Source organism: Ranitomeya variabilis, chromosome 5, assembly GCF_051348905.1.
Source record: "Ranitomeya variabilis isolate aRanVar5 chromosome 5, aRanVar5.hap1, whole genome shotgun sequence".
In the NCBI taxonomy this organism is placed as follows: Eukaryota; Metazoa; Chordata; class Amphibia; order Anura; family Dendrobatidae; genus Ranitomeya; species Ranitomeya variabilis.
In genome coordinates, this window is record NC_135236.1 from 402,930,616 (window position 1) to 402,953,003 (window position 22,388).

Consider the following 22,388-nt stretch of genomic DNA (forward strand, 5'->3'; position numbering starts at 1 on the left):
TCTCGGAAGCATCAACCTCAACCTGAAAAGGAAGTGAAACATCTGGTTGACACAACACAGGAGCAGAAGAAAACCGGCGCTTAAGTTCCTGAAAGGCCTCCACGGCCGCAGGAGACCAATCAGCAACATCAGCACCCTTTTTAGTCAAATCAGTCAAAGGTTTAACAATACTGGAAAAATTAGCAATGAACCGACGATAAAAATTAGCAAACCCCAAGAACTTCTGAAGGCTCTTAACAGATGTAGGTTGTGTCCAGTCACAAATCGCCTGAACCTTGACGGGATCCATCTCAATAGTAGAAGGAGAAAAAATGTACCCCAAAAAAGAAATCTTCTGGACTCCGAAGAGACACTTTGAGCCCTTCACAAACAGAGAATTGGCCCGCAGAACCTGAAACACCTTCCTGACCTGTAGAACATGAGACTCCCAGTCATCAGAAAACACCAAAATATCATCCAAATACACAATCATAAACTTATCCAGATATTCACGGAAAATATTGTGCATAAAGGACTGAAAGACTGACGGAGCATTGGAGAGTCCAAAAGGCATTACCAAATACTCAAAATGGCCCTCAGGCGTATTAAATGCGGTTTTCCACTCATCACCCTGTTTTATCTGCACCAGATTATACGCACCGCGAAGATCTATCTTAGTGAACCACCTAGCCCCCTTAATGCGAGCAAACAAATCAGTCAATAATGGCAATGGATACTGATACTTGACTGTAATCTTATTCAGAAGGCGATAATCTATACAAGGCCTCAGGGAACCATCTTTTTTTGCCACAAAAAAAAAACCTGCTCCCAGAGGGGACGAAGATGGACGAATATGTCCCTTTTCCAAGGACTCCTTAATATAATTCCGCATAGCAGTATGCTCTGGCAGTGACAGATTAAATAAACGAATTCCGCATAGCAGTATGCTCTGGCAGTGACAGATTAAATAAACGACCCTTAGGGAACTTACTGCCAGGAATCAATTCTATAGCACAGTCACAATCTCTATGCGGAGGGAGCGAATTGAGCTTAGGCTCCTCAAAAACATCCCTATAGTCAGACAAAAACGCAGGGATCTCAGAAGGAGTAGATGAAGCGATTGAAATCGGAGGTGCATCATCATGAACCCCCTGACATCCCCAGCTTAACACAGACATTGTTTTCCAGTCCAGGACAGGATTATGAGTTTGTAACCATGGCAGACCAAGCACTAGTACATCATGTAAATTATAAAGTACAAGGAAGCGAATCACCTCCTGATGAACGGGAGTCATGCGCATGGTCACTTGTGTCCAATACTGCGGTTTATTCATAGCCAATGGTGTAGAGTCAATTCCCTTCAGAGGAATAGGAACTTCCAGAGGTTCCAGACTAAAACCGCAGCGTTTAGCAAATGACCAATCCATAAGACTCAGGGCAGCGCCCGAATCCACATAGGCATCGACGGAAATGGAAGACAGTGAAAAAATCAGAGTCACAGACAAAATGAACTTAGGCTGCAGAGTACCAATGACAAAAGATTTATCAACCCTTTTTGTGCGTTTAGAGCATGCTGATATAACATGAGCTGAATCACCACAATAGAAACACAATCCATTTTTCCGCCTATAATTTTGCCGTTCACTTCTGGACTGAATTCTATCACATTGCATAGTCTCAGGTGCCTGTTCAGAAGACACTGCCAACTGGTGCACGGGTTTGCGCTCCCGTAAACGCCGATCAATCTGAATGGCCATAGCCATAGACTCATTCAGACCTGTAGGCGTAGGGAACCCCACCATAATATCCTTAATGGCCTCAGAAAGACCATTTCTGAAGTTTGCAGCCAGGGCGCACTCATTCCACTGAGTAAGCACCGACCATTTCCGAAACTTCTGACAATATATTTCCGCTTCATCATGCCCCTGAGAGAGGGCTAATAAAGCCTTTTCAGCCTGAATCTCCAGGTTAGGTTCCTCATAGAGCAATCCCAATGCCAGAAAAAACGCATCCACACTGAGCAATGCAGGATCCCCTGGTGCCAATGCAAATGCCCAATTCTGAGGGTCGCCCCGCAGGAAAGATATTACAATCTTGACCTGTTGAGCAGGGTCTCCAGAGGAGCGAGATTTTAAAGAAAGAAACAATTTACAATTGTTCCTGAAATTCAGGAAGGTAGATCTATCTCCAGAAAAGAACTCTGGAATAGGAATTCTAGGTTCAGACATGGGAGTGTGAACAACAAAATCCTGTATGTTTTGAACTTTTGCCGCGAGATTACTCAGGCTGGAAGCCAAACTCTGGACATCCATGTTAAACAGCTAAGATCAGAGCCATTCAAGGGTTAAGAGGAGGTAAGAAGCAGCTAGACAGCAATTAAGGGCTAGGCAGCAAAACTCTGAAGGGAAAAAAAAAAAATTTCCCTTAAACACTTCTCTTTCTCCTGCTTCAGCCCAAACAATTAACACTTTGTGGGCCGGCTATACTGTCATGAATCCCAATGGCTAGGGATAGCACAGGACAAGCAAAGTACAAATATATTACGGACGAGCTCTAGGGTGATGGAACCTGGGCTGACCGCTGCCCTACGCCTGACAAACGCAACTAGAGATAGCCAGGGAGCGTGCCTACGTTGGTTCTAGACGCCACGCACCAGCCTAAGAGCTAACTAGCACTGCAGAGAAAATAAAGACCTCACTTGCCTCCAGAGGAATGAACCCCAAAAGATATAGTTGCCCCCCACATGTATTGACGGTGAAATGAGAGGAAGGCACACACATAGAGATGATATATATAGTTTTAGCAAATTGAGGCCCGCTGTAAACTAGAAAGCAGAACGATACAAAAGGGGACTGAGCGGTCAGCAAAAAACCCTAATAAAAAAAAAACATCCTGAGATTACAAGAACCCATGTGCCAACTCATGGCACATGGGGAGAACCTCAGTCCACTAGAGCTACCAGCTAGCATAGAGACATAATAAGCAAGCTGGACAAAAAACCAAACAACTGAAAATCAGCACTTAGCTTATCCTGAAAGATCTGGGAGCAGGTAGGCAGGAACCAAACAGAGCACATCTGAATACATTGATAGCCGGCAAGGGAATGACAGAAAGGCCAGGTAAAATAGGAAACACCCAGCCACTGATGGACAGGTGGAAACCAAAGGCCGCAACCCACCAAAGTCACCCAGTACCAGCAGTAACCACCAGAGGGAGCCCACAAACAGAATCCACAACAGGCCCCTACAGAGCCCCATCATTCAGCCTGTGTCGGATTACATGAAGTGATAACATGAGTCATGCAAGCTGACTTACAAAAAGATCTGTGGTTAGATCTTCAAGAGGTTAGAAACACCCCCCTACTGAGTTCCTTCAAAAACTGAATACAAGTATACCTAGAATTGATGTCTTGCTGCTGTTTTGAAGGCAAAGGGTAGAAACACCAAATGCTTTTTTATTTAGATTTCTTGTCATGCTCAGACACAGGTATGTCCAGTGGATGACACAGCATATAAGTACAACAGGATGGAAAAATAGAGGAAGGCCTTAAAGGTCAGGAGCAGGGGATGGGACACCTCCTGACAAAAACCTGCGCTTGTCCCTAAGCTTCCCTAACACCTTATGGGGGTCCTTCCCCCCACCACTGTTATGTGCCTAGTCCCTGACTGTCACCTCTACTATCCCTGGCTAGTGCATTGGCTGGCAAGGACACTAGCCTAACCACTGCAGATGATATTACACAGGGAAAGACACAAACAAGAGATAGACAAAAAGTACTAATCAGCTCAGAATCTGCTGCTGAGCTCTACAGCAGCTAAGTAAACCACATCAGGATAACAGAACTCCAACCACGGCAATACCACAGTAACAGGAGACCTCCACACACCAAGCTGGTCTGCATAGAAGTAACTCTATAACCGATGAGCTGCTGATGGGTCATGTGACTATTTAAAGAGAGGGGGAGTGGTTACCAACATCAGCTGACTAGCCTAAAAGAAGCTGCCAGCAAGAGACTGACATTACCCCTTGCTGGACCAAAGGAAAAAAGCAACATTTAAATTTCAGCAGACCTAGAGCTGCCACAAATTTGATTTGCGACATTTCTCTTTTGTTGATTTATTTTGCATTTTGTTAACTATTAGAAATAAACTATTATCTTTAATATTTTCAAAAGCACTTTTACTTAGCAGCTTTTTTTCCAAATATATACAGTTGTGCTCAAAAGTTTATATACCCCGGCAGAATTTTTGCTTTCTTGGCCTTTTTTCAGAGAATATAAATGATAACACCAAAACTTTTTCTCCACTCATAGTTAGTTGTTGGGTGAAGCCATGTATTGTCACACTATTGTGTTTTCTCTTTTTAAATCATAATGACAACCCAAAACATCCAAATGACCCTAATCAAAAGTTCACAACCCCCATTTCTTAATACCATGTATTGCCCCCTCTAACATCAATGATAGCTTGAAGTCTTTGTGGTAGTTGTGAACCAAACTGTGAAAGACAAATGGGCGCACGTTCAGCCTAATCTTCCTGATACACCCCTCTTCAGAAAAAAGCGTATTCCAGCCACTTAGGACAAGGGTGCTCACCCAGAAAAACAGTTGCCAATGGTAATGATATGAAAGAAAAAGGAGCACTCACCGTCCGTGCAAAAGTCCATTTATTGGTGTGGCATTACAGTAAAATAGCGGAGCATGGCAGGGAGAAGTTGTGGAAAGAGACCAGTCTCTCTCCACAACTTCTCCCTGCCATGCTCCGCTATTTTACTGTAATGCCACACCAATAAACGGACTTTTGTGGTAGTTGTGGATGAGTGTTATGGAGCAGTAATGGAAAAAGAGATGAGGAATCTGGGCCCCTAAACTGCCCCTCAGGCTAGGGGGAGCCCTGTCTTTCCTTAACTTGGGGGTACCCTTGAAGGTAGGGAGGCCCAAGTCACCGACCTGTCCCTGTCTCCTGTTTAAACCCTGAGCTAAACCCCCATCCCCCACCCATGGAGGTGAACAAATTAAACAGCACCACTAAGCAAATAAACAGGACGACACAATATGAGAGTGAGGGGGACACAATGCCTAAAGGGGAATGCACACCAACAAAGGAACAAGGGAACAAAAACTCAGCACTTAGCTTGTGCACACCGCTGCTAAACTCCACACCACAGATTGTACAGCAACAGAGCTCCAAACACCAGACTTGGCTGACACCAGGGAGCTGAGCCTGCTAGGTTGGTATCCAGAAAGGACCTGTATCACCAACAGTCAGCTGATGCACCAGGTGACCTTTTAAAGAATGTGGGAGTGGTCACCAGCAACACTAGCTGACCCAGAAACACTGCAGTAACACCAGGTTGCCAGTGGGGTAAAAAAACTGCATTTAACCCCCAATTGTCTGAAAGGAAAAAAGCTTTAATCTGTGTGGAACCAGAGCTATTACAAATCCAAAAATGGATCGTGACAGTACCCCCTTTCAATGAGGGGCCTCTGGACCCTCAACACTGGACCTCACCAGTAAGCAACATATGGTGAGGATGCCTCGATACACCAGAGTTCACCTCAGATGTCACCTTACCCTTAGGTTTATGGAGAACGCAGCACAATGGAGATAACAACATAGGCGGCACAAATCTCCAGAGTGCCGACCTGTGGTATCAGTTGTGTATGGGCATTACTGGGGGTAACTCCAGCTGGTAAGTGTTAGTGGTCGAGTTCCCGCCTCTGCACAGGGGGAATCTCGAACCATCTCTGCTGCGGTCTCCCATTCTTCTCAGCTGCAGTGGAGCCTGATCAGCGGATACGTCGGTCCAAGTGTCTGGCTCAGCCTGATACTGTGCAGCTGGTTACTGCTGTCTTTCCAGGCTCAGCCATTGTAGCCAGTACTGGTCAGCAGCGAGCAGACGTCTCTGGGACTAAGTCCTGCTTTTCCCTTTCTGAGCATGCCCGGTGTAAGACCTCTCATTGGAGTTTGGGGCTCACATGCTCAGGTACTTTAGCAGCTCCCATTGGTCCTCTAGGAAGGTCCTGGAGTTGCTGCAGCTATAAAAAGTTTGCATGGCCGCACAGCCGTGCGATAGTATCAGCTTATGTTATTAGCTTTTAGCTACTCAGTGGTCTTGTCTGCTTGTGGTCAGGGTCCGGTTGAAATAAGCCACTAGAATACCGGCACCTCTGGTGAGGAGTTTGTATGGTGAATTCAGAGCTGGCGTAAAGCCATTAGAATTCCGGTTGCACCGGAGAGGAGGTGTTTGTGTGCTTGCTATTTCCTGACCACTGATTGCTTTTGCTCTGTTAGGCAGCTGTGTTCCCCTGTGACGCTAACAGGGCACAGCATTTTCCCTTCTTTTCGACTCTGTGAAGTAACAGAGTTCACTTCTACCGCCATATTGTGCCACCATTTGCTAGCAGCAGGTTGGTCTCCTGCACAAGGGACCCCGGGCTCCGAACGCACCAATAACAATATCTAAATATACTCAGTGCGTTCTGCCAGCCCTAACAGTAAGTCCCTGGGCTGAGAATGGCCGAGACCCAATGTGGCCTGATTACCCTCGAACTCCAGATTCCAGTATCATACTTCCACCTGATGTCTTTGGTGGACACCCATACGTATTCATTCACACACAGGTCCGGCCTGAACATTTATTCTCACACATGCATCTGCCACAAGACGGTGAACTCTTCAGAACCAACAAAAGAGGCATCCCCCTGTGTCACCAAACTCACACTCCCACTATGCACAGAGGAAACCACCACCCTCCTCTGACCCCTCCTCCTAAGAGGTCTCTGACACACCGGGTAAGCATATAGTGAGGGTAGGGTTTCGCCCCTACTCTCTGGCAGTACCTCTGCTGCCCCAACTGGAGAAGAAGGGGTAGATTGTAGAAGGATGGCAGAGATCGTAGCTCCCAGCTAGCAGTCCTGACACAACTGACCAAAGCTGACTACTTCACTGGACTGCCAATCTATGACCGGGTTGTGTTTTTTCAACCAAGGGAGTCCTAAGACCATGGGAGTTGGCATGCCCTCCAAGATGTAGCACGACATGGACTCTTCATGAGAAGCCCCGATATGCAGATGTATATTGTCTACGACTTGGGTAACGCTCCGCTGGCTGAGTGGAACAGAGTCTATGGCCTGGATGCTTATGGTTATTGCTAGTGTCCTACACCTGAGGCCATGGGTCTGGACAAAGTGAGCATCCACCAGACTGACACCTGCCCCACTGTCCACAAGCACTGGAATTGTCTCAGTCACCCCTCCATCCACCACTCCAGCAGGGATGGTGCACTGAGATGAGAAAATGGAGAAAACATACACTCCCTGGTCACCTCCCTTCACATGACCAGGGGGACGTGGCTTCGGAGTGGATGATGGTATTTTGGCATGAGCTGGGCAGACATTGATGAAATGACTAGTCTGCCCACAGTAAAAACATGCCCCCACACCACGATGAACCGCAGGCAACCCCGTTTGGGAACCAACTCCTCCCACCTGTATGGGTTCATCCACCTGTACCGGTGTGTCCTCCTCCCTAGCAATGACTACAGGAGGCATATAAGGTGTATGCCTCTCCCTCAAGCGTCTATCCACCCATATGGCAAGGGACATGGTGGCCTCCAATGACCTGGGGGCGGCATCTTGCACCAGAGAATCCTGCAACCTTGGAGACAGACCCTGTATAAAATGGCTCCTAAGGGCAGGGTCATTCCTCTGTGTATCAGTGGCCCACCTCCTGAACTGTGACCAGTACTCCTCAGCCAGCCGGCCCCCCTGCTTGATCTTACGGAGTCGGGATTCCGCTAGAGAGACGCCATCAGAATCACCATACACCAGCGCCAATGCCGTGAAAAACTCATCCACTGACCGTAAGGATGGTGAACTGGTCAGCAGGGAGAAGACCCAGGATTGGGGATCACCCTTGAGAAAGGAAACTATAATCCCCACATGCTGTTCCTTACTCCCTGATGAACAAGGGCGGAGCCTGAACTACAACTTGCAGGCTTCCTTGAAAACCAAAGATATATCTCTCCCTCCAGAAAACCTGTCAGGGAGAGATATCTTGGGTTCTGGTTGAGCCTGCACCTGAGCTGAGGCCCTGAACCCCAACAACTGCTGCAGATGCTGCACCCCCTCACCACACAGACCCTTAAGCTCATCGGTGATGGACAGGAGCAGTTGGGTAAAGGCCTGCATTTGAGCCATGGCTCAACAAAGAAAAAAAAAATGTATGGTTGGTTGGTGATAATGTCACGGGCACTGATGGAAAAACAGCAGATGAGGAATCTGGCCCCTAAACTACCCCTCAGGCTAGGGGGAGCCCTGTCTTTCCTTAACTTGGGGGTACCCTTGAAGGTAGGGAGGCCCAAGTCACCGACCTGTTCCTATCTCTGTTTAAACGCTGAGCTAAACCCCCAACCCCCACCCATGTAGGTGAACAAAGTACACAGAACCAAAAAGCAAATAAACAGGATGACACAATATGAGAGTGAGGGGAACACAATACCAAAAGGGGAATGCATAACAACAAAGGAACAAGATAACAAAAACTCAGCACTTAGCTTGTGCACACTGCTGCTAAACTCCACACCACAGATTGTACAGCAACAGAGCTCCAAACACCAGACTTGGCTGACACCAGGGAGCTGCTCCTGCTAGGTTGGTATTCAGAAAGGACCTGTATCACCAACAGTCAGTTGATGCACCAGGTGACCTTTTAAAGGATGTGGGCGTGGTCACCAGCAACACTAGCTGACCCAGAAACACTGCAGTAACACCAGGTTGCCAGCGGGGGAAAAACTGCATTTAACCCCCAATGGCCTGAAAGGAAAAAGCTTTAATGTGTGTGGAACCAGAGCTGTCACAAATCCAAAAATGGATCGTGACAATGAGGTTCTTTATTTTCTCAGATGGTAAAGCTGCCCACTCTTCTTGGCACAAAGCCTCCGGTTCCTGCATATTCCTGGGCTGTCTAGCAGGAACTGCGCGCTTGAGATCTCCCCAGACTGGCTCAATGATACTGAGGTCAGGAGACTGAGATAGCCACTCCAGAACCTTTGTTCTGCTGTATCCAATGACAGGTTAACTTGGCCTTGTGATTTGGATCGTTGTCATGTTGGATTGTCCAAGTACGTCCCATGCGCCGCTTCTGGCCTGATGAGTGCAAATTTGCCTCCCGGTATTTGCTGATAAAATGCTGCATTCATCTTTCATTCAACTGTGATCAAGGTTACTATGCCTTTGTAGCTCACACATCCCCAAAACATAAGTAATCCACCTCGGTGCTTTACAGTATGAATGGTGTTCCTTTTATCATAGGCCTTGTTGACCTCTCTCCAAATGTAAAATTTATGGTTGTGGCCAAAAAGTTCAATTTTGGTCTCATCACTCCAAATTAGCTTGTTCCAGAAGTTTTGAGGCTTGTCTCTGTGCTGTTTTGTGTATTGTAGGCGAGATACTTTGTGGCATTTGCGCAGTAATGGCTTTCTTCTGGCGACTTGACCATGCAGCCCATTTTTCTTCAAGAGTCTCCTTATTGTGGATCTTAAAACAGCTACACCGCTAGTTTTCAGAGAGTCCAGTATTTAAGCTGATGTTATTTGTGGGTTTTTCTTTACATCCTGAACCATTTTCCTCGCAGTTGTGGATGACATTTTTGTTGGTCTACCTGATCGTGTGTTAGGACTGGCGGAACGCACCAAATAATAATAATATGAGGTGCGTTCACAGTCCGGGGTCCACCGTGCAGAGATGACACCTGCTGCTGAGTAATGGCGGTTGGACGCTTGCTCACACATGGGTTAGACCTCACCCAGTGTGAATAGAAGCGAACTCTGTTGCTTCACAGAGTCGTCATAAATACGCTGCACCCTGTTAGCAGTCACAGGTTGCAGCTGAAAGACATTAGTGGGATACCTATGAATCACCCCCACTAAACTGGTGATTGGACTCACTCTGACCCTCGGTCGCTTTTGAGCCCGCGCCTAAGGATGCCTTGAGTCAGATGCTGAGTCCAAGTGGGAGTTCCCACCCTACACTGACTGGCTGTCAGTAAAGCGCACTGATTGTGCACGGTGCCATACAAATGGGCACTGCGATTTGACGCTGAAACGTGTGCAAAGTGTGCAGGTTGCACTGTCGGGCGATAGGTAGCTTCCACCATTCGCAAGCAGTCATCAACACAAGGAATGGGAATGATTAAGGAGCTTTGATCCATCGACATACACACGTTATCAAGTTTATACTATCATATGGTCCAGCAGCCGTGCGAACCTTTTATAGATGTAGCGCTCCAGGACCTTCCAGATGGTCCAACAGGAGCTGCAACAGGACCTGAGAATGTGACCCCCGACCTCCAATGGGAGGTCGTCCCGTGGGCATGCTCAGTATGGGAAAAGCTGGACCTAGTCCCAGAAACACCTGCTCGCTGCTGATCAGTGATGGCTACAAAGGCAGAGCCTGGAAAGGCAGCAGTAACCAAGCACACAGTATCAGCTTGAGCCAGATGCTGGGATCTACATCTCTGCTTAGCAGGTTCCACTGTGGCTGGAGGAGAATTGGAGACCGCAGTAGACATGGTTCAAGATTCCCCCTGTGTAGCGGTGGGAACTCGACACCTAACATCGTGGTTTTGTTTTTACAGAGCCCCTGATTTTCCATTTGTTACTCACAGTTTAAACACAGCAGACTGGCATTATCAATTCCTTGGATATCTTTTTGCATCCCTTTCCTGTTTTATACAGTTCAACTACCTTTTCCCATAGATCTGTTGATAATTATTTTGCTTTCCCATGACTCACAATCCAGAAACATCAGTGGCTGGATGAAAGATGCAAGAGTCTGTCTGGATCCCAGAAACTCACTCAGCTTTTATGCACACACACTGATTACAAGCAAACAGGTCACAGGTGAGGATGTTACCTTTAGTAGCCATTCAAACCCATTTGTGTCAACTTCTGTGCATATTATCAGGCCAAGATCACCAGGTTATGTGAACTTTTGATCAGGGTCATTTGGATGTTTTGGGTTGTCATTTTAAAAGCAAAAACAGAGTAGTTTGACAGTAAATGGCTTCACACAACCACTAACCAGGAGTGGAGAAAACATTTTGGTGTTACATTCATATTCTCTGAAGAAAGGCCAAGAAAGCAAAAATTCTGCCAGGGTACATAAACTTTTGAGCACAACTGTATATTGGGGCATATATAAAGTAAAATTTGAGACACAGTAAATGAATATTTTTATTTCTGGTTTTTGGATACCAGTATGAAATTATCTACTGATTCTAACCCAAACCTTTTTTCTGGCATTGGATTTAATATAATGTTATTTTCCAGCACATTTAGCTTTGAAGTGAAAATTCAGCATAATGCTGTATATGAGTTTCAACTGGAGTGTGTCAACATCTGGGATTGTACCTGACACCAGAAAGAGTTCACTGAACATCCACATTTACTGTTTATTGCTGCCTATCTCTTTTTCATAATGTTACAAGATCTTGCAGATTATCAACAAATTAGTCTTATTGTTTATGTGCAGGATGAAAGGCATTGAAAATGAATATGTTATCATCATTATTATTTGTGTGTAAAGCAAAGTATAAAAAGCTTGTATTTCAAAAGAGTCATTATGATGAAAGGAAGTGGCCAGGCGTTGCTATTAGGGCTTACACCACATTACCATGTGTCAGTACTAAAATCATATACTAATGTATTCTATACAGATGGACGAAGGCTGGCTCGATGATGAAAGGAATGAATTCTTGGAAGAGTTAAACATGCAAATACTGGAGGAACAACGTCACGAAGCAATGCAATACCCAGCTAATGAAGTACAACAGGTAAAAGTTATTATACAGCCTTTTTATTTTTATTATTTTCACCATAAAAGGAGAAAAACATCAACAACTTACTACTTCTCACAACAGATACAGATATTTTACAAAGGACAATATTTTTTATATTAAATTACAACATTTCTCTGTCCAAAGCTTTTTTTATTTGGAAAGTTTATCTCCTGTGTGTACATGGTACATCTTTCTGCAAATAACAGTGTGGTCATACTTTGTGACAGATATAAAAAAAAATCAGTTTTGAAGCAATTAGGCAGAATAAACACGGTACTGAGAAAAAGCAATCATTTTAGGCTTTTGTTTAGGTCCGGCTATGTTGATTGCTATATTAATGACAATTTAATTAACCTTTTAGTAATCGAGCCAATTTTGACTTTAACTCGTTTCTGATATTTGGCGTAATAATCCATCCATGTGCCCTGGACCTATTTGACCACGGACAGATTATTACATAATTTTGATCGCCTGTGCACACACATTGCTCCCAGCGCTTTAACCTTTGAAATGCTGCAATCGCAGCATTCCTGGAGCTGGCAGAGGGCTGTTTGGATCGGAGACCCCGTGGTGTGATCTCAATCGTTGCCTTGGTGACCCAATGTCGTCATGTCGACATTTGGGTCACCAGAGCTAGGAAACTTGCTGATCATGTGCAGTGCATGATCAGCATTGCAACTTTCTCTGTCAGTGCAGAGCTGACAGTTTCTACAGTATGGGGATGCTACTGCATCCCCATGCTGTATAAGCGATCAGCCTGCAAAAAATTATAGTCCCATAGTGGGACAAAGTAAAAAAGTTAAAAAAAAAGTAAAAAAAAGTTTTAGATAATTGTAAGAATATTAAAAAAATCATAAAAAAGCAAAAGATATTGTACCTATGAATATTTGTATGAAAAAAATATTTAAACAATAAAAGCACACATATTTGGTATCGCCATGTCTACAACAACCCGACCTATACAACTGTCCCACTGGTTACCCCTTTAGTGAGCACCATAAAAAAATAAAAAAGGCAAAAAAATAATGCTTTATCATCATGCCACCGAGCAAAAATTGGAATAAAACATTATAAAAAAGACGGATATAAATAAACATGGCACGGCGGAAAACAACATCTTGTCCAGAAAAAAACAAGCTGTCATACAACTCTATCAGCGGAAAAATAAAAAATAAAAAAGTTATAGCTCTCAGAATAAAGTGATGCAAAAATAGTTATTTTTCTATAAAATTGTGTAAAAGCACCAAAACATAAAAAAAGATATAAATAAGGTATCACTGTAACCGTACTGACCCGAAGAATAAAACTGCCTTATCAATTTCACCACACATGAAATAGCATAAACCATCCCCCCTCAAAAAAAATTCTGAATTGCTGTTTTTGCTCACTCTGCCTCCCAAATATTGTTACAGAAATTGATTAAAAAAATGTCATGTGCCCGAGAATGGTACCAATAAAAACTTCAACTCGTCCCGCAAGAATAAGACCTCTGTGGCCAAAATATTTTTCCTGTTACCCTTATGAAAATGCAAAATTTGGGGCCAAAACAACATTTTTCTGAGGAAAATTAGATTTTTTTCATTTTCGCGGCTCAACTTTACAATGTTATAACCTGGGCAGCAATCAATTAAGGAAGCACGAGGTTCATAAAAACAACCAAACTTTTACTTGGCGAATGACAGTATTTATAGTATTTACAGGCAGGTGTAGAGGATAAAGCACAAAGGGTTGTTGTCATCTTCCCCACAGGTACTTAACACAACTTCAGCCCTGGTTCTCGGAACATCCTTTTACTATCTTCTCTAGCTCTAGGGAATCTTCTCCTTTTCTAGCAGTATATCTGAATTTCATCTCACTCTGCCTCTAAGGCCATGTGCACACGTTGCGGATTTCTTGCAGAAATTTCCTGAAGAAAACCGGAAATTTTCTGCAAGAAATCCGCCTTTTTTTTTTTGCGTTTTTTTTCCGTTTTTTTCGCGTTTTTTTAGCATTCTGCAAGCGTAATTAGCTTGCAGAATGCTAAAGTTTTCCAAGCGATCTGTAGCATCGCTTGGAAAACTGACTGACAAGTTGGTCACACTTGTCAAACATACTGTTTGACAAGTGTGACCAACTTTTTACTATAGATGCAGCTTATGCAGCATCTATAGTAAAAGATAGAATGTTTAAAAATAATAAAAAAAATAAAAAAATGCTTATACTCACCCAGACATCTCATCAGCGGCGTCCGTTTGTCTTCCTATAGCTGGTCTGTGCGCACAGGGCCTTCCGTGACGTCACGGTCACGTGAGCGGTCACATGACCGCTCACGACCAATCACAGGACAGTGATGTCATCGGCAAGGTCCTTCGCCGCACATCAGCTACAGGAACCGAACGGCAGCGTGCAGCGGTGAGGCGGGAACACTGCGCGGGACATCGAGGGTGAGTATAGGACTATTTTTTATTTTATTTCTTATTTTTTGACCACTTATATGGTGCCCAGTGCGTGGAGGAGAGTCTCCTCTCCTCCACCCTGGGTACCAACTGCACATAATCTGCTTACTTCCCGCATGGTGTGCACAGCCCCGTGCGGGAAGTAAGCAGATCAATGGACTCCTAGGTGTGCGGAATCCCTGAAATTCCGCATTTTTAATGAACACGTTGCTTTTTTTTCCGCTATGCGATTTTTTCGCGGAAAAAAATCGCAACATTTGCACAAAAAATGCGGAATACCTTGTAAATAATGGGAGGCATATGTTAGCGTTTTTTTCGCGTTTTTATCATGTTTTTATAGCGAAAAAACGCGAAAAAAACGCTAAAAATCCTGAACGTGTGCACATGGCCTTAGAGTTTGAGTCCAATTTCTCCTGAAGCTTCGCAGGCAGAATGTGCCCCCAAGCCCCAACATCTCTCTCAACTTTCCCAAGCCGGCAAATAAGGGTGACATGTGTGAAGGGGTTCTCTGCCAATCTACTGCCCTGAGGTGTTAGGCTCATGCTGTCCTTAGCAGCCTCTGACCTGAGCCTGCTGCCTGTCACTGCTCAAAACTCACTGAATCTGTCAGTTCCTGTACTTGACACAACCTCTCAGTTCTCCCTCCCAAACTGGGCCGGCCATTAAAGTTGTCCCTGTCTAAGCTAGCTGCAGCCCATTGAGTGTTACCATTTTATAACATACATGAACATTAAATACATTTAACCCTTTAGAGTGTCAGGAAGCAAACCAACAGCTTCACCACTTCTACAGTACTGTAAAGTGCAAAATCTGTAGCCAAACAGTACAAAACTTTTAATAAAGTTCAAAACTGATTTTAGCACAAAATACATGCATTTAAGTGTAAGAAATAATCCCACAAAAGGTGTCCATATACTTTAAAAATATAATTGAAGCAAGTGCTTAGAGGTAAAAGTCAGCTCCTTTGAGGCTGTGTACTTTGCACACAGTTTACCAGAATTACTGTAAGGCTGGGTCACACCTGCGAGTGTGATGCGAGAAACTTGCACGACTTTCTCGCATCAACACCTGGCACTTCCGCTGGCACTCGGACTGGAGTGTGCGGCTGCATGTATTTTTATGCAGTTGCATGCTCCGGTAACCCGAGTGCCGGCAGCAGTGTCTGGTATTGATGCAAGAGACTCCTGTGAGTTTCTCGCATCACACTCGCAAGTGTAACCCCGACCTAATAGCGATAATCTCCCCTGGTGTCCAAAAGAGGCACAAGTAGAAGTCTGTACAATACATTGCATCCTGAGGCCAATCTAAATTGATGGATTACTGCATAGGTTTGAATTGTAATTGTACAATTCTGTTTTCACTGTAATTATTCATATTCCCAGAAGTTTAAATATTTTATATACATCCACAGAGAAACAATCTCTATATGAAAAACAGATATGAGATATGAACAGCATTGCTATAAAGGAGACAATTATTCGCTGTAAAGAGTTGTATTATAAAGTAAACTGTAATGCTAGTAACATTTTAACTCCTTCGCACCTCCTCTTCTTCGTTCAAGAGCCAAAACATTTGTATTCTTCCACCATTTGAGGTTTGGTTTTTTTGCAGTACAAATTGTATGAATTCATTCTACCATATAGTGTACTCGATAACGGGAAAAAAATTCCAAGAGCTTTGAAATTCAAAAAAGAGCAATTTCACATTTTAAAAAAAAATGTATTTACCATGTTCATTATATAGTAAAAATATCCTGGCAATATGATTCTCCAGGTCAGTTTAAGTACGCAGATATCAAACACACATAGTTTTTTTTTTATTTAAGAGGTGAAAAAAAATTTGAAATTTGTAAAAAAATAAAATATCTTGTGTCGCCATATCGACCCATAACATTTTCATATTTTGGGGATATGGGGCTATGTGAGGGCTATTTTTAGTGCCTCGACTAAATGTTTTTACTGATATCATTTTAAGGTAGATACAGTGCTTTAATCACCTCTAATTGCACTTTATGGCAATGTTGCAGCGGACTTAAAAAGGTAATTCTGGAGTTTCAATTATTTTTGTCATTATGCCATTTACTGATTGTATTAATATATTTTATATATTGATAAATCAGACTTTTCTGAATATAGCAATACCAAATATATATTTTTTGCTGCTTTATTTTTAATTGGGCAAAAGGGAGTGATTTTATCCTTTGTGCTTTTTTAATCTTTTTTCATATTTTTAAAAACCTTTTCTTACTTTTCACTGTATTTAATAGTCTCCTTAGGAGACCTGAAGCTGGGATTATCTGATCACTTGTGCAATAAATACATGCATTGCATCAGCCATGCTATGTATAGCAGAAATCATGATCACCTATGTACGACAGCTTTGAGCTGGCTTTCACAGGAGGATCGTAATGACAGGCACAAGCGTCTTCAGCAGACCCCGAATATCATCACAACCCATTGGCACCCCGCAATCTCTGACTGTGGACAGATGGAATGACGCGACCCCTTGCCAACCTGCGTGTGTTAAATAATTCTGTCACAGATTTATAGTGGGTTTTAAAAGGTTAACAGAGATGAGAAGAGCTTTGATCCACCAATGACTGTCAGAGGCACATGATGGCTGATTAAATCTGGTGTCATATGTGGGGAAAGATGTGGGCTTGGTGTGCGAGCCCACATGAAAGTCACAGAGCTGGCATATGACATACAAATACGTCATATGTCAGTAAGGGGTTAAGGCAGGTTTCAGACTTTTGGGATATTTTTAGCAATTTTTCACACCTTTTCTTTTGCCTCTTTTGACATATATAGGGTTTCTTTGCTTCTTTTTTTCAAAATGTTGCATGCTCCAGCTATGACATTTTTTTCAGTAATTCTTCTCTTAGGCTTCTCAATAGGACTTTAAAAAATGCAATAAAAAATGTGAGACTAAAATGTAAAATAGTCGCTAAAAATGTGGTACAAAATTCTGACAAAACGCTAAAAAATTATATCCAAAAAAGGCCAACAACAAATGTAAAAAGTAGGCATTAAATGGGGCTTCTCCTACATTATTGTCATTGAGCCCAGGTTGGGAGAAAGATAAAAATCCTATGCTCACACCCATGGACCAGAACTGCTCACCTGCCCTCATTACTGTGTCCCTCATCTGTGTCTGGGCATCAACATCCTGACATCAAGTGACAGCAGCAATAAATCAGTAGCCACTGATTGGCTGCGGCCTTTACATTCCTTTGGAAGTGGAAGAAGCCAGGTGCTCTTGTGGCTTCTTATACCTGTTGTTTCTATGTGATTGATTTGCTGGACAGAACTAGATAGTGTATGTTCTAATAGAAATGTCCTGAACTCCTGATGTATTTTTGTATTGTGTAAACTGTCTACTTTGGAGTGAGGACCTGATTTTAGCATATTTTTGGCTATTGGAGTCTGTGGGCTTAGAAGACTTTGCAAACTTTTCATAACAGTGACTAAACTTAGAGATCAACTGCCTCTTCACATAGCATTCTTATCTTTGACACATATCATAAAAAAATACAGCATTAGGTTGTGTTCTCACAGGCATTTATTCCTGAATTCAAGGTGTCCATCCTTCTTTATTTTAAGGTTAGGTTCACTGTTGTGAATTCTGTTGTGGGTTCTGCTCTTGGGCTCCCTCCGGTGGTTATAAGTGGTAGTGCTGCTGTTTGTCCTTCACAGCAGTCATCAGGTGCTTCCACTTTGGACGGGGCTATTTAGGCTGGCTTCACCCTTTAGTGAGTGCCAGTTGTCCATTGTTTTTCTGGAGGATTCACATCTCTGCTTGGTTTCTCCTGCTGGATTGTCCAAATCATCAAAGATAAGTCCTGGCTTTGTTTTTGCAGTCCACATGCGGTGGACTTTATAGTTCAGTGAATTGCTATGTTTTTTCTTGTCCAGCTTTGTCTGTGTAAGGATTTATTCAGCCAAGCTGGAAGCTCTGGAGTCGCAGAGTTACCCTCCATGCCTTTAGTTAGGTGTGGAGATTTTTGTATTCTCTGTGGTGGATTTTTGTAGTATTTTAATACTGACCGCACAGTACTCTGTCCTGTCTTTTCTTTCTAGGTAGCGTGGCCTCCTTTGCTAAATTCTGTTTTCAGTCTGCGTTTGTAATTTCCCTCTCGTCTCACAGTCAATATTTGTGGGGGGCTGTCTTTCCTTTGGGGATTTTCTCTGAGGCAAGATAGTTTTCCTGTTTCTTTCTTTGGGGGTAATTAGTCCTCCGGCTGTGACGAGGTGTCGAGGGAGTGAGAGGAACATCCCACGGCTACTTATAGTTGCGGTGTTAAGTTCAGGGTCTGCGGTCAGTATAGAGGCCACCTACTCCAGAGCTCATCCATGCTGCTCCTAGGCCACCAGATCATAACAGTACAACTGGCCAACAATGAGTTAACCGCATCTCAAAAGAAGGGAAAGAAAGTGCTGAGCCATTTTTTTTTCTGTACTCTGTTGTGTTTTTTTTTCCCTCTTCACCTCTGGGTGGCTCAAGAGTTAGGCGCTGACATGGATGTTCAGGGACTTACTTCTCGGGTGGATCAACTTGCTGCTAGAGTACAGGGTATTTCTGATTATATCGTGCAGACTCCTGTTTTAGAGCCTAGAATTCCTACCCCCGATCTGTTTTTTGGGGACAGGTCCAAATTTTTGAGCTTTAAAAATAACTGTAAACTGTTTTTTGCTCTGAAGCCCCGTTCCTCTGGTGATCCCATCCAGCAGGTAAAAATTGTCATTTCTCTGTTGCATGGCGACCCGCAGGATTGGGCATTTTCCCTGGAATCTGGGAATCCGGCCTTGCTTAATGTAGACACCTTTTTTCAGGCGCTTGGGTTACTGTATGATGAACCTAATTCTGTGGATCATGCTGAGAAAACCTTGTTGGCCCTGTGTCAGGGTCAAGAAGCGGCAGAATCATATTGCCAGAAATTTAGAAAATGGTCTGTGCTTACTAAGTGGAATGAGGATGCTTTGGCGGCAATTTTCAGAAAGGGTCTTTCTGAATCTGTTAAAGATGTTATGGTGGGCTTCCCCATGCCTAAGGGTCTGAGTGATTCTATGTCTCTGGCCATTCAAATTGATCGGCGCTTGCGTGAGCGCAGAGTTGTGCACACTATGGCATTGTCTTCCGAGCGGAGTCCTGAGCCTATGCAGTGTGATAGGATTGTGTCTAGAGCTGAACGCCAAGGATTTAGACATCAGAATACGTTGTGCTTTTACTGCGGCGATTCTGCTCATGTTATTTCTGATTGCCCTAAGCGTGCCAAGAGAATCGCTAATTCAGTTACCATCAGTACTGTACAACCTAAATTTCTGTTATCTGTGACCCTGATCTGCTCATTATCGTCATTCTCTGTCATGGCATTTGTGGATTCAGGCACCGCTTTAAATTTGATGGACTTAGAATTTGCCAGACGTTGTGGTTTTCCCTTACAGCCTTTGCGGAGTCCTATCCCTTTGAGGGGTATTGATGCTACACCATTGGCTAAAAATAAACCTCAGTTTTGGACACAGTTAACCATGTGCATGGCGCCAGCCCATCAGGAAGATTGTTGTTTCCTGGTGTTGCATAATTTGCATGATGCTATTGTGCTGGGGTTTCCATGGTTACAGGTACATAATCTGGTGTTGGATTGGAAATCTATGTCTGTGACTAGTTGGGGTTGTCAGGGGGTTCATGATGACGTTCCTCTGATGTCAATTTCCTCCTCCCACTCTTCTGAAATTCCTGAGTTTCTGTCAGATTTCCAGGATGTTTTCGATGAGCCCAAGTCCAGTTCCCTTCCACCGCATAGGGACTGTGATTGTGCTATTGACTTGATTCCAGGCTCTAAGTTTCCTAAGGGCCGACTTTTCAACCTGTCTGTGCCTGAACATGCCGCCATGCGGAGCTATGTAAAGGAGTCTTTGGAGAAGGGGCATATTCGGCCATCTTCTTCTCCATTGGGAGCAGGTTTTTTTTTTGTTGCCAAGAAGGATGGCTCCTTGAGACCCTGTATTGATTATCGCCTCTTGAATAAGATCACGGTCAAATTCCAATACCCTTTGCCTTTGATTTCTGGTTTGTTTGCCAGGATTAAGGGGGCTAGTTGGTTTACTAAGATTGACCTTCGAGGGGCATATAATCTTGTTCGTATTAAGCAGGGTGACGAATGGAAAACTGCGTTTAATACGCCCGAGGGCCATTTTGAATATCTTGTGATGCCATTCGGACTCTCTAATGCCCCATCTGTGTTTCAGTCCTTCATGCATGATATTTTTCGGAATGATCTTGATAAATTCATGATTGTATATTTGGATGATATTTTTATTTTTTCAGATGATTGGGAGTCTCATGTGAAACAAGTCAGGATGGTATTTCAGGTCCTTCGTGATAATGCCTTGTTTATGAAGGGGTCTAAGTGCCTCTTTGGAGTACAGAAGGTTTCTTTTTTGGGCTTCATTTTTTCTCCATCATCTATAGAAATGGATCCGGTTAAGGTTCAGGCCATTCATGATTGGATCCAGCCCACATCCGTGAAGAGCCTTCAGAAATTTTTGGGCTTTGCTAATTTTTATCGCCGCTTCATTGCCAACTTCTCCAGTGTGGTTAAACCCCTGACCGATTTAACGAGGAAGGGCGCTGATGTAGCTAATTGGTCCTCTGAGGCTGTTTCTGCCTTTCAGGAGCTTAAGCGCCGATTTACTTCTGCCCCTGTGTTGCGTCAGCTGGATGTATCTCTTCCTTTTCAGGTTGAGGTTGACGCTTCTGAGATTGGGGCAGGGGCCATTTTGTCTCAGAAGAATTCTGATGGTTCCTTGATGAAACCGTGTGCCTTCTTTTCTCGAAAGTTTTCGCCTGCAGAACGCAATTATGATGTCGGCAATCGTGAGTTGTTGGCTATGAAGTGGGCATTTGAGGAGTGGCGACATTGGCTTGAGGGGGCCAAGCACCGTATTGTGGTCTTGACCAATCATAAGAATCTGATTTACCTCGAGTCTGCCAAACGGCTGAATCCTAGACAGGCCCGATGGTCCCTGTTTTTCTCCCATTTTGATTTTGTTGTCTCGTATCTTCCGGGTTCTAAGAATGTTAAGGCTGATGCCCTCTCTATGAGTTATTTGCCTGATTCCCCTGGGATTCTTGAGCCGGTTGGTATTCTGAAGGAGGAGGTGATTCTTTCTGCCATCTCCCCTGATTTGCGATGGGTTCTTCAGGAGTTTCAGGCTGATAAACCTGATCGCTGTCCAGCGGGGAAACTGTTTGTTCCTGACAGATGGACTAGTAAAGGGATTTCTGAGGTTCACTGTTCTGTGTTGGCTGGCCATCCTGGGATTTTTGGTACCAGAGATTTGGTTAGTAGGTCCTTTTGGTGGCCTTCTTTGTCACGGGATGTGCGTTCTTTTGTGCAGTCCTGTGGGACTTGTGCGCGGGCCAAACCTTGCTGCTCCCGCGCCAGTGGGTTGCTTTTGCCTTTTCCGGTCCCTGAGAGGCCTTGGACGCATATTTCTATGGATTTTATTTCGGATCTTCTTGTTTCCCAGAGGATGTCTGTTATCTGGGTGGTGTGTGACCGGTTTTCTAAGATGGTTCATTTGGTACCTTTGCCTAAATTGCCTTCCTCTTCTGAGTTGGTTCCGTTGTTTTTTCAGCATGTGGTTCGTTTGCATGGCATTCCGGAGAATATTGTGTCCGGTAGAGGTTCCCAGTTTGTTTCTAGGTTTTGGCGGTCCTTTTGTGCTAAGCTGGGCATTGATTTGTCTTTTTCTTCAGCATTTCATCCTCAGACAAACGGCGAAAGCGAGCGAACTAACCAGACTTTGGAAACTTATTTGAGATGCTTTGTGTCTGCCGATCAGGATGATTGGGTGGCTTTCTTGCCATTGGCCGAGTTTGCCCTTAATAATCGGGCTAGTTCGGCTACCTTGGTTTCACCATTCTTTTGTAATTCTGGGTTTCATCCTCGTTTTTCTTCAGGGCAGGTTGAATCTTCTGAGTGTCCTGGGGTGAACTCTGTGGTTGACAGGTTGCAGCAGATTTGGGCTCATGTTGTGGACAATTTGGTGTTGTCTCAGGAGGAGGCTCAGCGTTTTGCCAACCGTCGTTGGCGTGTGGGTTCCCGGCTTTGGGTTGGGGATTTGGTCTG

At 44.0% G+C, this 22,388-nt stretch overlaps 1 protein-coding gene across 2 annotated transcripts in view; it reads left to right on the forward strand.

Annotated features, from left to right (window-relative positions):
* PDZRN4 (PDZ domain containing ring finger 4) overlaps nucleotides 1–22,388 on the forward strand; it is a 341,312-nt gene that overhangs the window by 313,146 nt on the left and 5,778 nt on the right. For both annotated transcript variants that reach the window (XM_077265111.1, XM_077265112.1), the window contains one exon: nucleotides 11,697–11,813. In XM_077265111.1, the coding sequence (XP_077121226.1) occupies nucleotides 11,697–11,813 (117 nt within the window). The remainder of the gene's footprint in view (nucleotides 1–11,696; nucleotides 11,814–22,388) is intronic.